At 43.2% G+C, this 13248-nt stretch overlaps 1 protein-coding gene across 4 annotated transcripts in view; it reads right to left on the minus strand.

Moving 5' to 3' along the window:
- KBTBD12 (kelch repeat and BTB domain containing 12) overlaps positions 1-13248 on the minus strand; it is a 29372-nt gene continuing 16124 nt past the window's right edge. For 2 of the 4 annotated variants that reach the window (XM_080683515.1, XM_080683518.1), the window contains 2 exons: positions 6930-7127; positions 1-2876 (listed from right to left, as the gene is read on the minus strand). In XM_080683515.1, the coding sequence (XP_080539641.1) occupies positions 2695-2876; positions 6930-7127 (380 nt within the window). In that variant the 3' untranslated portion in view covers positions 1-2694. The remainder of the gene's footprint in view (positions 2877-6929; positions 7128-13248) is intronic. The other 2 variants (XM_080683517.1, XM_080683516.1) reach the window with 2 other exon arrangements.

Raw genomic sequence — 13248 nt, forward strand, 5'->3', positions numbered from 1 at the left:
TGAAAATGATCGTTTATTGGTAAAGTTTTGTAAGTTCAAATTCAAAGCATTTGCTCATTATAAAGTCAATCAGAGAGAACAATGATGCTTTCTTTATGAACACAAACTGAACGGGGGTGTGCTTGACAGCTGCAGTCTTCTGTCAGCCTCAGCATCCAAATCACTTCCCTTTTCGGATACATTGCTCAGTGTCAAACAATCCTGCTTCATAAAGAGAAGAACTAGCAAACAGCCAAAGTTTTATAAGAGCCCTCCATGTGATATTGGGACAGCATTCAGTTAAAGTGAAAAAGGATTGATAGGAAAATGTTGTTTCAAAGATGAACCTCTACCAATATGTAACAACAGGAGGGCAGAAGCGTCTAGTTTTGAATTACAAATGTGAAAGTCAGTCAAGAAACACCAGAGCTTAAGAAAACACTAAAGCAAACCGCTGTTTGTTTCAGCATGCCATATGGAGGAGCCAAAAGGCTGGGTCTGGAAAATTAAGAACCATCTCAAACCACATCCACATTTCTCCCTAGAATCCCAAGAGATTGCACTCAAGCACCGGGTTGTTCTGGGCACTATGCTTTGGGAAATGCTGAGTGCAACAGTAATGATGATGATAATAATAATAATAATAATAATAATAATGGCAGATAATAAATATTTACTGTTTTAGTATCTTACACACACTTTGGTCAGCGTTTGCTCACTCAATCCTCACACCAACCCTATAAGGCATTTTTCTTCCCATTCTGTATATGAGGAAAGTAAGGCATTAGAAAGGTTATATTGCCCCAGATCACACAGCTAGCTAAGTAGAGTTGGGACTAAAGCTTAGATCTGAAACCCAATGCATCTAGAAATGTGTCACGATCCAGGGAAATGTGATAGCTTCTATGTTTAAATAGGAGCAGGTGCAGGGGTCCCATTAAGAGGAGGTTAGGCAAGCAGCGACCTGTGGCGGTGCTCCTCAACCATGAACACCACCAGCCAGTACAGCCCTCTGGGAAGAACTGCTCTGCCTTTTTGGCAAGAAAAAGAATCCACGGATTAGAAGACCCTCCAGCAGGGAGAAGAATGAACTCATTTAACTCAGATTCCTGGAAATGCGCAGAGACCAAGCCCTCAGACTGAGAATTGCTACTCTATGTGGATCACCCAAAGACCCCTATGTGCCAGGCACTGCAGTGGGCACTTTGGTACAACTGCAGAGAGACAGACATGGCTCCTGCCCTGTCTAGCCTACTAGGGCACAACCTACCTTGGGTCTAACTGCCCCCCCCACCACACCCCCGTTTCATGGAGGCAGGAGCAGGCTTACAACTGGCTCATATCCATGGACCCATCTCTCCTGCCTGGTTTAACAGCTAGAACCTAGGGACATGGAATAGAGGTCACAAAAATCACACAACTCTATACCGGAGAAGAGCTATCCTCATCTAAGAATGTCTGCCTGCAGCAAAGTTCTAGGGAATTTACTAACCACTCCTACTTAAAAGAGAGCCTGTGTAAGGTGAAACTCTGGAGAAGTTGTCAAAGATCAGGGATCAAAATGCATTCTTTGAATCCACCGTGCTTCCAGAAGTATAGAAGGTAAGTAAAATAGATGGATTTCCCTGGTGTTGTTTAAATGTCATCCCTAAAATGTATTTCGAGAGTGGCTGTTTTCTAACTATGCTCAACTGTGGGCCGAAGCAGGAGGTTCCATCCTTCCCCTTCCACCTTGGGGAAGATAGTGCAAAGCCTGGGCTAAGAGGGCAGCCGGCTGCCAAAGGGGTATGCTTCCTCTCTTTACTCCAGAGACTGGTCAGTGCCTGGGTTGTGTGGTGTAGGCCAGTTGTGTTCAGCCAGGACCAGCCTGTGGAAGGCCTTGTGTGTCTGAGAACTAGTCAAGGGCAGCTGGGGTAGGTCCAATCTAGGACCCTCTGTACCAACCCAAGAGTGGACCATGGCTATAGAACCCCGTATCTTCTTCACTGATACAGACCCAGCCCAGGGTGGAATTCCTCTGCTCACTGTGGTTGGCTTGAGTGCCTGGGCTCTTAGGAACTTCTGGTCAGTCCACTGCTAGCCCTTTTTTGGACAATGTTTCTGTATCAGAAGAAGATTCTGCATGAGAATAGACAGTCTTTATAAGACTGAAGCCAGAACAGAGTACAAGATAAGTCTTCCTTCACACCACTATTTTGAGATCATTTCCCTGATTAGAGAGTAGATCCAAAGTCCTTGGTCTTCCAAATATTGGTCATTTAGCTATAACTTACCTTTCTAGCCTTTATAGCAAAGGCAGTGGTCCAGGCAGCCTGGCCCACCTCTGGCCTTCACTCAGCTATCTGTGATCTCACTATCAATTGCACACATGGGACTGCTTCCTCCTCATGCTCCGAGGCTCTGATGAAGGCCTGCTTCTTGGCAATGCTGTCCTTGAGTCCCCAGCAGAGTGAGATTCCTCCATCCCCTGCACCTCTGTGGCACTCACCCTGTACTCCTCTGTGACATCACCACATTCAGTCTTTGTAATGTCTTGTCCACCCTAACCAAGTGGGAGTCCCTGAGGGTGGACTCTGCACACTCCCCCTCACCCACAGGCTGCTTTGCACACGGGCCACTATGCATGCAAAGCACATGTATGGATGCCCATGAGCTCTCTCCATTCCTAACGTCTCCTTTGCAGACACAACAGAAGGTTCTATAGCAATGCTGACCTCAGTGGTCCTTGCCTTCTTCCACCAAATCTGAAGGCGGGGGGATGAGGTCTCGAGGATTCATTCTGGCCACCAGGCAGACATCATAGTTGTCATGCATGAGGACATTGACGGCTACAACATTCCACTGATTTTCCCATGGGTCCAACTCCAATATTTCTTTGGAGATAATCTCATGGCGATCTGAAAAACAGCAAAGTGGGAAGATAAAATATTATAGGGGCATTAAATTCAGAGTTCATAATCACTGTATTAAATAACTTTCTCTAAAAGACCAAAAATTAACAAAAAAAACAATCAAGGTACAAATGGAAGACACAGTTTTCCTGACATTTAAGAAACTAAGAAAGGCCAAGTTACAACTGACATTAAAAATTTATTCAAGACGCACTGATTGTCTAAAGTTGAAAGGATGTCCCACTGTTATGTTAATGATTTATTGATGCTGGGAGCAAGAGACAAAACTGTTCTATTTCTACACCTGTGAAAGGAGGTATAGCTGGAGTCATGTGACCTGTGGGAGTCATTGACTTCCTTGAGCTTACGTTTTCTTTCTTTCTTTTTTTTTTTAAAAAAATATATTTTATTGATTTCAGAGAGGGAGGGGGAGAGAGAGAGAGAGAGAGAGAGAGAGAGAGAGAGAGAGAGAGAAACATCAATGATGAGAATCATTGATTGGCTGCCTCCTGCATGCCCCCCACTGGGGATCAAGCCCGCAATCGGGGCATGTGCCCTTGACTGGAATCGAACCCGAGACCCTCCAGTCCGCAGGCCAAAGCTCTATTCACTGAGCCAAACCAGCCAGGGTGAGCTTATGTTTTCTTAAATGCAGATAGGGATGCTGATACACAGCCAGGGTCCTTGCAGGAAACATAGTACACTCTAACTGGGTAATTTGAAGAGTTTAGCAAAGGGACTGTTGGAGAGGTGTGGGCAGTATTTAGGAAGACCCACAGGCATGGCACAGCACCCCAGGACTAAGAACAGCAAGGGCCATTGCCACCTGAAAGGCATCAGGGGAGAATGGGTACTGAGACTAGCAAAGGGCAGCTGTCTGGAGAGTGCTGCTTGGCAGGGGCAGGTTTAGGGAGGGGAAGAGGGATGCAGCCATCCTCGGCAGCCCTGCAGGGAGGGGGCAGGGAGAATAAATAAAACAACTCTCCTTTCACTCAACAATATCTGCTCTGGGCTCCAATTGGCTGAACCGAACCAGAAGCCAGAGGGGAAAGGAGCCATGAATGGAACCCATACAGGTTAGCTTTGAAAGACAGACAGCAGGGTAGAGAAGGGACAGGGTGAGTCTGCAGGAGCAAATGAAAGAGTTCCAGCCCAGCTGTCTTTTTCACAATTGTGTTATGATTAGAGGAGATAATATATAAAAAAGTGTCCAGTTCTAGCATATAAAAATCAATGGCTTATGTGTGCTTGGAAAGGATGTGTATTTTGTAATTGTTGGGTGTAGTATTCCATATGTGTTAATTAGGTCATGTTATTCTACTCTTCTACACATTCACTGATTTTTGTGGGCTGGTTCTGTCAGTTACGGAGAGCTGCGTTAAAAACATCCCAGTAAGATTATGAATTTGTCTTTTTCTCCTATCAATTTTAAAAAAATATATTTTTACTGATTTCAGAGAGGAAGGGAGAGGGAGAGAGATAAAACATCAACGATGAAAGAGAATCATTGATTGAATGCCTCTTGCACGCCCCATAATGGGGATGGAGCTTGCAGCTCAGGCATGTGCCCTTGACCGGAATCGAACCTGGGACCCTTCAGTCCACAGACTGACGCTCTATCCATTGAGCCAAACTGGCTAGGGCTCTCCTATCAATTTTTAGTGTACACATTTTGAGTCTGTTATTAGGTAAATATAAATTGTTATAATTTATAAATTTATCAGGGATACAAGATGGCAACAGAGTAGGTGTAAGTTACAATCACCTCCTCCCAAAACCAAACTGGAATTACAACTAAGTTATAGAACAATCAACTTGAAGACTAGCTGAACATAAGTCTCATAACCAAGGATTTATAGAAGAAGCCAAATCGAGACTGATAGGAAGGGCAGAGATGTGAAAGGGGCTGGCCCCACACACAGTATGGTAGCTGAGAATCCAGAGGGACAGCTCAGCTGCAAAGGTCCCCCTGAGCCCATGCCAGGTTCCCATGCCAGAAGCACCAGAGCTGGGAAGAAGAGCCCACATAACACCTGGCTGTGAACATCAGTGGGGATTCTGTCCGCCAGAGAGAGACCCATGTCTGCTAGAAACCCAGCCACCCTCTTAAAGGTCCAGCACACAAAATCTCATTTGCAGCCACTCACCCTGGACTCCAAGAGAGGGAGGGTGGCTCAGAGTGGACTGTAATCATGCAAGGAGAGGTTGGGTTGTGTGGCTCTGGGGAGAGAGCTGAAGGGACAACCACCAGGTTCCCTGTACTGAGCCCCTCTCTCATACTGCCCACAGACTCCATCTTTCCTGAGTCCAGCACTCCCTCCATAGGCATCAGATGAAGGAACTGCACTAGCCCCACCCTCCTGACTCCCTGTCATCCTGCTCTGCTGAGCTCACACTCTGCAGAGGAGTCAACTGGCTATGGCCAGCCTGAGTCCATGATGCAGACTATCTAGGAAAGTTCTTGAAAAGGTCCAGGCAGAATCAGGGAGAGACTGAGTTGTGTAGCTTTAGGGAGAGAGCCATTTCCTTCTCACATGCTTTCCCTTCACACAGCCAAATCTTGGTCTGTTAGAACATAATGGACTTTGCTGACCTCATCCTGATGATTCCTTGAGACCCTGTCCCACCATAAAGGTCACCAGGCTCCTGGCAGGTGGCAGGTGGCAGCTGGCATTGGTGTCCCTAGGATTTTTGCTGAGTGACTTCAGACCTAGCACCGGCACTGAGTTTGAGTCTGTATCAGTCTGGTGAACACCACTTGCCACTACCTGGTGACTCACTGAGAACCAATCTCAAACAATGCATGTGCTACCAGAAGCTCTAACTGGCAGCGGGCAGGCAAAAGCAGAAACGGGGGTGCCTTGGGCCTTTTGCTGACGGGCCAGGCTTGGAGCTGGTGGAAGCCAAACTTATTACACAGGTTGGCTTCTCCCCCACACACCCAGGCACAGCAGAGACAGCCACAAACTGTGATCACTTTGTAGCTCCAAACAGCTAGCCTGCACCTGTTACAGGCAGTGCCTGACATCAGCCAAACAAGTACTGGTGAGGTTGTGGAGAAAAGGCAATCCCAATACCCTGTTGGTGGGAAGGCAGACTGGTGCAGCTACTGTACAAAACAGTATGGAATTTCCTCATAAAAGGAAAAATGGAACTGCCTTTGAACCAATGATCCCACTTATGGGAATCCCAAAACACCAATCAGAAAGAATATATGCACTCCTATGTTCATAGCAGTGCTATTTATAATAGCCAAGATCTGGAAACAGCCCAAGTGCCCATCAGTACACGAGTGGATTAAAAAAAAGCTGTAGACCATTTACACAATGAAATACTACGTGGCTGTAAAAAAGATGGAACTTTTACCCTTTGCGACATCATGGATGGACTTGGAGATAATTATGCTAAGCGAAATAAGCCAATCAGAGAAAGACAAATACCATATGATCTCACTAGTATGTGGAATCTAATTAACAAAATAACTAACAAACAAAATAGAACCAGAAGCATGTATATGAGAAACAGACTGACACATATAAGAGGAGAGGGGGATGTTGGTCAATGGATAAAGAAGGTGTAGTGATTAGCCAAAGAATATACTGTATATGCAGAGTCCATGGACACAGACAACAGTGTGGTGAAGGCTGAGGGGTTGGGAGGTGCAGGGGCTGGGTGGAGGTGGGAAAAGGGGTGGAAAATGGGGAACATCTGTAATAGTGTCAACAATAAAAAAAGAAAAAGAATAAAAAGAAAAAGTATTTCTTATTCAGGCCTATAATCAGAGATTAGCCTTCTCTCTCCCATTTCTCCTCATATTCACTTTATAAACTAAATCTCATTTTATTCTTACGGTTTCCTTTGGAGGTTGTAGCTCCATTTTGTAGATGTGAAAACTCAACTTCAAAGGTTCAGTGAGTTGCTCAAGGTCACTGGACACTAAAATCCATGCTTTTGCCAGTGCTCATACTGCTCTTAGGATTATTCTTTGGTGACTGGGTCAGTTAAGAAGCTCAATCGACAACACAGGAGGTTATAAAACATTTAAAAATATATCAATACCTGCTCCATGGAATCCCCCGCAGACATAGAGCTTCCCATCCACTGCTCCGGCATTGGTAGAATTGGTTCGAAGAGAAAGCATGGCACTTGGCATAGGTGGGCCCTCTCTCCAGAAGTTCCCATCAGGGTTATATATCTCCACCACATCAAGGCACTTTCGAACCTGGCCCTTGTCTCGACCCACGCAGCCAATTCCACCTATAGAGAATGATACACAGAAATGAGTTAACTAAGAACAAACACTTTATTGTGGATAGCACTCCCTTCCTGCTATGGTTTGTATCAGAGATTTGTGGGCCTTTGAAATTTCTCTTTCTTGCCTGGTGTTACTTCTAAGCAATAGTGATGTCAACTAGGTATTCCATAGCCAAATTTAATGTCATTTTTATTCATAGTGTTCCATCTGCTTGTTCTTATGCATGAGGCTGATTATATTGCAGGCTTTATATTCTACAATATCCAACGTTGGTTGACACAATGAGCACTCCCTTTAGAATAAGAACTCCAGCCCAGCCGGTGTGGTCAGTGGTTGAGCGTCGACCTATGATCCAGGAGGTCAAGGTTCCATTCCTGGTTGGGGCACATGCCCAGGTTATTGGCTTCGTGCAGGAGGCAGGCGATCAATGATTCTCTCTCATCACTGATGCTTCTATCTCTCTCTCTCCCTTTCCCTTCCTCTCTGAAATCAATAAAAATATATATGAAGAAAAAAAAAAAGAATAAGAACTCCAGGTTTGAATGTGAGGGTGACTTGACCGGCACCTGCCTTCCTGTTGATCATTAGCAATGATTTCACCAATCTTGCAGGCTAGGGATGTGTCCTTTCCGTTCCTCATTGCAAGCCTTTTCCTCTCTTCTTAAGTTGCATAAATTCTTCCCCATTAGGAAAGGGCCATTATTTGGTAAATTTAAGGTTTGGGGTAAAAAGAAGGCACAAACCCAAATGCCCAGTGTATCTTCCACTTTTGGATGATACAGTTTATTCAAAAGATATTTACTAATTGCATATATTAGGCAATGTGCTAAGTGATAAGGAGTTTAGAAGATGAATAAGGCATGTTTCTTGACACTAAGAAATTAATGGGCTGTCACTTCTTTTATCTATAAACCATTAACAATTACACATACTACCCACTTAATAGGGTTGCTGTGAAGAATAAATTTTAAAAAAGCAAACAAATAAATGCAAAGTATAAGCAGCATGGAGAAGTATGATACATGTTCATTAAATAATAACTACTAATATTGTTATCACTCCCCTCACATGACATCATTTGGTATGAAGGTCTTTGTTTTCATTCAATTAGAATTTATATATTATTAGTAGGAACTCATCCAAATAATGTTTTATTTTGCAAAAGTTATCATTTATGATATCATTAGTAAATAAAAAAGAAAATACTAAAAAAAGAAATTAATGGACTGGAAAGAGCCATGTATGCAAATAAATGAAGGCTATCATGGCAGGTACCTTAAAGAGATACAATTAGAATCAGAAGTCCAGAGACTATAACAAGTAACAGAAATAGCATGTACATAAGTATGACTTTAAGTACAACCCTCTATGAGAAAAGTACTTGTGTAAGAATTTCCAATAGACTGTAATAATAATACAAATTTGTAGCGATCTTTTTTGTTCTTTCCTCCGAAGTCCCACAGTGAAAGTTCTTAAATGTTAGGACCATATTTCCTGACCTGAAATATGACTCCTGAGACAGGTGAATTCCTTGAAGGAGAGACACTCCTGTACTTGCAGACACTCTTCTCATCAGTGACCTCATTCTGTGCATACCCAATCTTATATCCTTGATCTGCATGATCAATTCAAAAGACTTTAAAGGGGCCTGGCCATTTTGGTTCAGTGGTCAGAGCATCAGTCAATGGAGCAAGGGGTTGTAGGTTCAATTCTCAGTAGGGTATGTATCTGGGTTGCAGGAGTCCCACCCTTGTTGGGGTGTGTGCAGGAGGCAACCGATGGATGTGTCTTTCTCACAGTGATGTCTGGTCTGTCTGTCTGTCTGTCTCTCTCTCTACCTCCTCCTCCTCCCTCCTTCCCTTCCACTCTAAGAAAATAAATGGGAGAAAATTATCCTCAGGTGAGGATTAACAATAACAACAACAAAATGGCTTTAAAGTGTTGGCCTCAGGTGAAACTAGCTCTCTTTCCTGTAGAGAGTCCTAGAAGAGTCCTTGGTGCTTGGCTGTGTTGTTTATAGCAGTATCAAAACCAAAACTAAGAACTGCTCTGATCTCATGGCGCTTACTGAACACTGTTACTTAACACCTTTTAGCTATCATTGCACTAGTCAGACGGTATATGCATCATCATCTGTATTTTTTATCGTTCTTCAGTACTGCATCCTCAGTACCTGACACATGTGTGTCTGGAACAAATGAATGAGGAATGTAACTTTTCCTATGCTTTCTCAGTCTGTCCAAGCGGATGTATTTGTAAGCTCATTCAAGGCAAAGGCCACTTTTTACACATCTTAGATTTCACAGTGCCTGCCACACAGTACTCAATGAACCCAAGGCTGCTGGGAACAGCTTATTGTTGCCATGGTTGGGACTTATGCCAGGCATAAGCAGTGATGGGAGAGGACTTTGGAGGAAATCTTTTTTTTCTCTTTGCTGATGGAGGGTGGCCTGTTTCCTATCTCAATATGAATTTAGGGACGGAGGCTAAAAACTCAGGAAGCTTTTAGCTACTTTCTCTCTTATCTTGCTGGATAAATAATTTAGCGCATTTTAGTGCCAAGTCTGAGCCGCAGTGTTTCCAAGGAAGGGACATGCTTTCCTCAGTGAACTACAGAGCTCTGTTGTTCATATTACAGCCACCGTACAAGTAAACAGGTTAAATGAAAGCTCCTGGAAGTTAGGCCACAAACATTGAGCACCAACATTCTGAATGCAATTCAGAAGCTTCACATAAAAGCCCATTAGAAAAGCTCCCCCAACATAATGCATACAAAGAATGGGTATTAATCTCTTGGTTTTTGGCTAATTAGACTGCTTGTCATTTTATTTCTCTGTTACTGAGCGTATTTAAATATAATGTCAGCCCTTACTCTACAAAACCAACCTTTTAAATATGTGCCTTCTTTTTTTTTTAATACTCACCTGAGGATATGTTTTTATTGCTTTTTAGAGAGAGAGGAAGGGAGAGAGAGGGAAACATCAATCAGTTGCCTCCCATACACACCTCGACTGGGATCAAACCTATGTATGTACCCTGACCGGGAATTGAACCTGCAACCTTTTGGTGTATGGAACTATGTTCCAATCAACTGAGCCACCCAGCCAGGGCTAAATATGTGCCCTTTTTATTTGGTTGGTAGATGGTTCACATGCTCTACTCCAGGGCAACCTGGGCTTACAGGGCGTTCTGTCCTTGTTCTGACCATTAATACCTGAACACATTCTCTCTCACTTGGATGTAATTCCATAGTCAAGTACACTTTCAGCAAGATTATTAACAGCAGACTTAATGAGCTTAAACTGGAGGTGAATCCTGATTAGATAAATAATCAAATAAAAGCATGATCTCTGTTAATAAGTCAGCACCAGCACTACAAGAGAACTCTCTTGATGAGAAGAATCCTAGGGTAGGATCAGCACATCTTTAGAATTTTAATGAGAAACCTCCATATCTTTAATTTATATGCTATCAGAACCTGAGCCTAACTTTATTCCAGAACAGAGAAATGAATAGAAATTACCTTTTAAAGTCATACCCAAATGGACTTCAAATGCCAAATGTATACCTTAGTGTTTTCCAGGTGTGTGTGATGGGTTATGGAAGAGAATAGGCCTCCTTCTCTTTATCATTTCTACAGAGATAAAGACCAGCTCTTCTCGTGTTTGGCTATTTTAGAGTCTTTCCCTTCTGTGGGGTGTGGGGGAGATCTCTCCCCAGGCAAAACCTGGCAGGGAGCTGGCTGAGGGCAACGGCAGAGCTGTACTTTTCTGACCGGCTCCAAGGACTTGCCATCCACAGTGCCTTGAAGACACTGGTGCTGCTTTGATGCCCTTCTGAGTGGAGGGTTGCTTCAGGTGGCAAGCTTACTCTGTTCTCCCCTGGGCTGCATCCAAAAGAGGAGGGGATTTTGTAATCATTCTGACAGGCTCCTACAGTGGCTTACATTGCTAATTAAGCTTTAGAAACAAGCTTTAGCAAATACATTTACTGTTGTGGCTCCCATGTGTCACGGGAAAAGCATCCAGGCTTTTTGGAAACAGACAGACTCTGGTTCAGATGCCTGTGTCACCACTTACTAACTGGACAACTTTGGGCAATATAATTTCTCTAAGCCTCAATGCTCTCATCTATAAGTTAAGAATAATAATACCAATCTCAAAAATTGTTGCAAAGATTAAATTATTAGTTAACTGTGTGTAAGAAACATGCCTCTGATTCATCTTCATAGAAAAGAAACAAAAACGAAAAGAAACAGCATGTGGCCAGGCGGCTACTGAATTTCCCCAGAGCAAACAGGATGTGGGGGGTGGGAAGAGGGTATGAGAGCTGTGCACGAGGCCCAGAACGCACTTTCCAGAAAGATTCCCCTAAACAAAGGGAGGTGGAGTCAGCTAGAAAGCCCTCAGCCCAAAATTTTAATGGCCCAATGGAAGAGAGCAAGACCTAGGCGAAGTATGAGGAAAAAAGGTGGTCTCATAGGATGCAGCCAATGAGGAACCGGAGGAGGGACTAAATAAATAGGCTATGTTCCCTGCCCCATGTGTGTGCCTACCATGGACGCCGGCTCTCAGGAATGTTATTAAAAGTCTCATTTTCGCCCTGTTTCTGTTTCCCAGTCCGTCTTTTGAAATTTGGACAGGTGAGCCATTTCTCACACTATGTAAAGGTGGAGAAGGGTAAGGAAGAATTTACAATTGCGGATACCTATTCACAAGTACCACTATAAGAATTTTATTTATTCTCATGTGCTGCATAGAAACAAAATGGCCCGTGTATAGTAGGTACTCAATAATGTTAATTCTTTCTCCTTCACATTCTAGCATGCTGCATAAGTAAATAAGTGTTTACTGATGTTGCCAAAATCTTACCTTTGCTGACTCTCAATTTAATTATTTGCTGTGTCTATAATTGGTGACTTACTGATCAACTTTTTTCAAGGTTGGTTAGAAGGTCAAAGGGCTGAGGAATAAGCTGAGCCGTTCAGCCTTCAAGTGGGGAGACATCTCCCTGCCTGTGATGTAGAGGAACTCATTTAGTTATAAGCATCTGAGAGAGGTACGAGTTGTCAGGTGCCAGCATACAAGGTAGAAAGGAATTTTGCGTTCTGTCAGCTTCCAGGAGTGAAGCTGGCCCACACTTCTGAGTGGCTGGGCACTTTTTGACGCCAAAGTCAAATACAACCTATTCACTGCTAATATAATGCTTGTGACAATTTCATTCTCACTTGAGTTTTCTATTCTGTGACTTTTTTCTACTCTCATTTTGGAGCCTACAATCCTAAAAGACACGAACCTAGCTTCTTGTCCTTTTCTTAGTCTAACACAGGGTTCTTGGGTATTTTCAGGACAGCATTGAAAGCAGGCTTATTGCTTGCTTTTTACAAATCCTGGGTATGCCAGGCAATGCTAATTTACTAGTATATACAGGTGTCTTGGGCTCACAGAGCCTGGGCTGATGGTCCTCACTTGCATTAAGGCCATTCTTTTCACCTGCTCACCCTTTACTGTCTTTTGCCAGTTTTTTCTCTCCGGGCTAAGGAAAAAACACCAACATCTCTCTGCATTTTGTTTACTCCTCAAAAGAGATTATCATAAAAATCAAATAAAAGAACTAAAAGGGAAGATCAAGTTCCATTTGTTAAAGCCTGACTATGCTTGGTTTTGGAGGAAAAATCAAATGTTTGAAGTGTCTACATTTCTGCTGGAATTGAAAATACATTTGAAGTGAAAATATAGCACTCAGTGCTGAGTCCTGGGTACCAAATAAGCTGCAATTACAAAATTGCCGTCCCATCTGGTTCTGAATAACTCCTGGGCTTTATGTCTTGACCCAGTATTGGACCTCAGTGAGTTTCAATGTGCAAGTCAAGTCTGGGCCTTACTCTGTCAGTTCTTCCAAACCCTTTTCTTTTCAATATGTTTTTATTGATCTTTTAGAAAGAGAGAGGAAGGGAGAGGGAGAGAGAGAAACATCAATGAGAGAGGGAGACATCAATAGGCTGCCTCCTACATGCCCCCTACTGGAGTTTGAGCCCACAACCTTTCTGAAATCAATTTTAAAAAACCACAACTTTTAAAAAACCATAATACATTTTTAGAAAAGAAACACTGCCTTTAATTA

This window comes from Plecotus auritus (genome assembly GCF_963455305.1).
Source record: "Plecotus auritus genome assembly, chromosome: 8".
In the NCBI taxonomy this organism is placed as follows: domain Eukaryota; kingdom Metazoa; phylum Chordata; class Mammalia; order Chiroptera; family Vespertilionidae; genus Plecotus; species Plecotus auritus.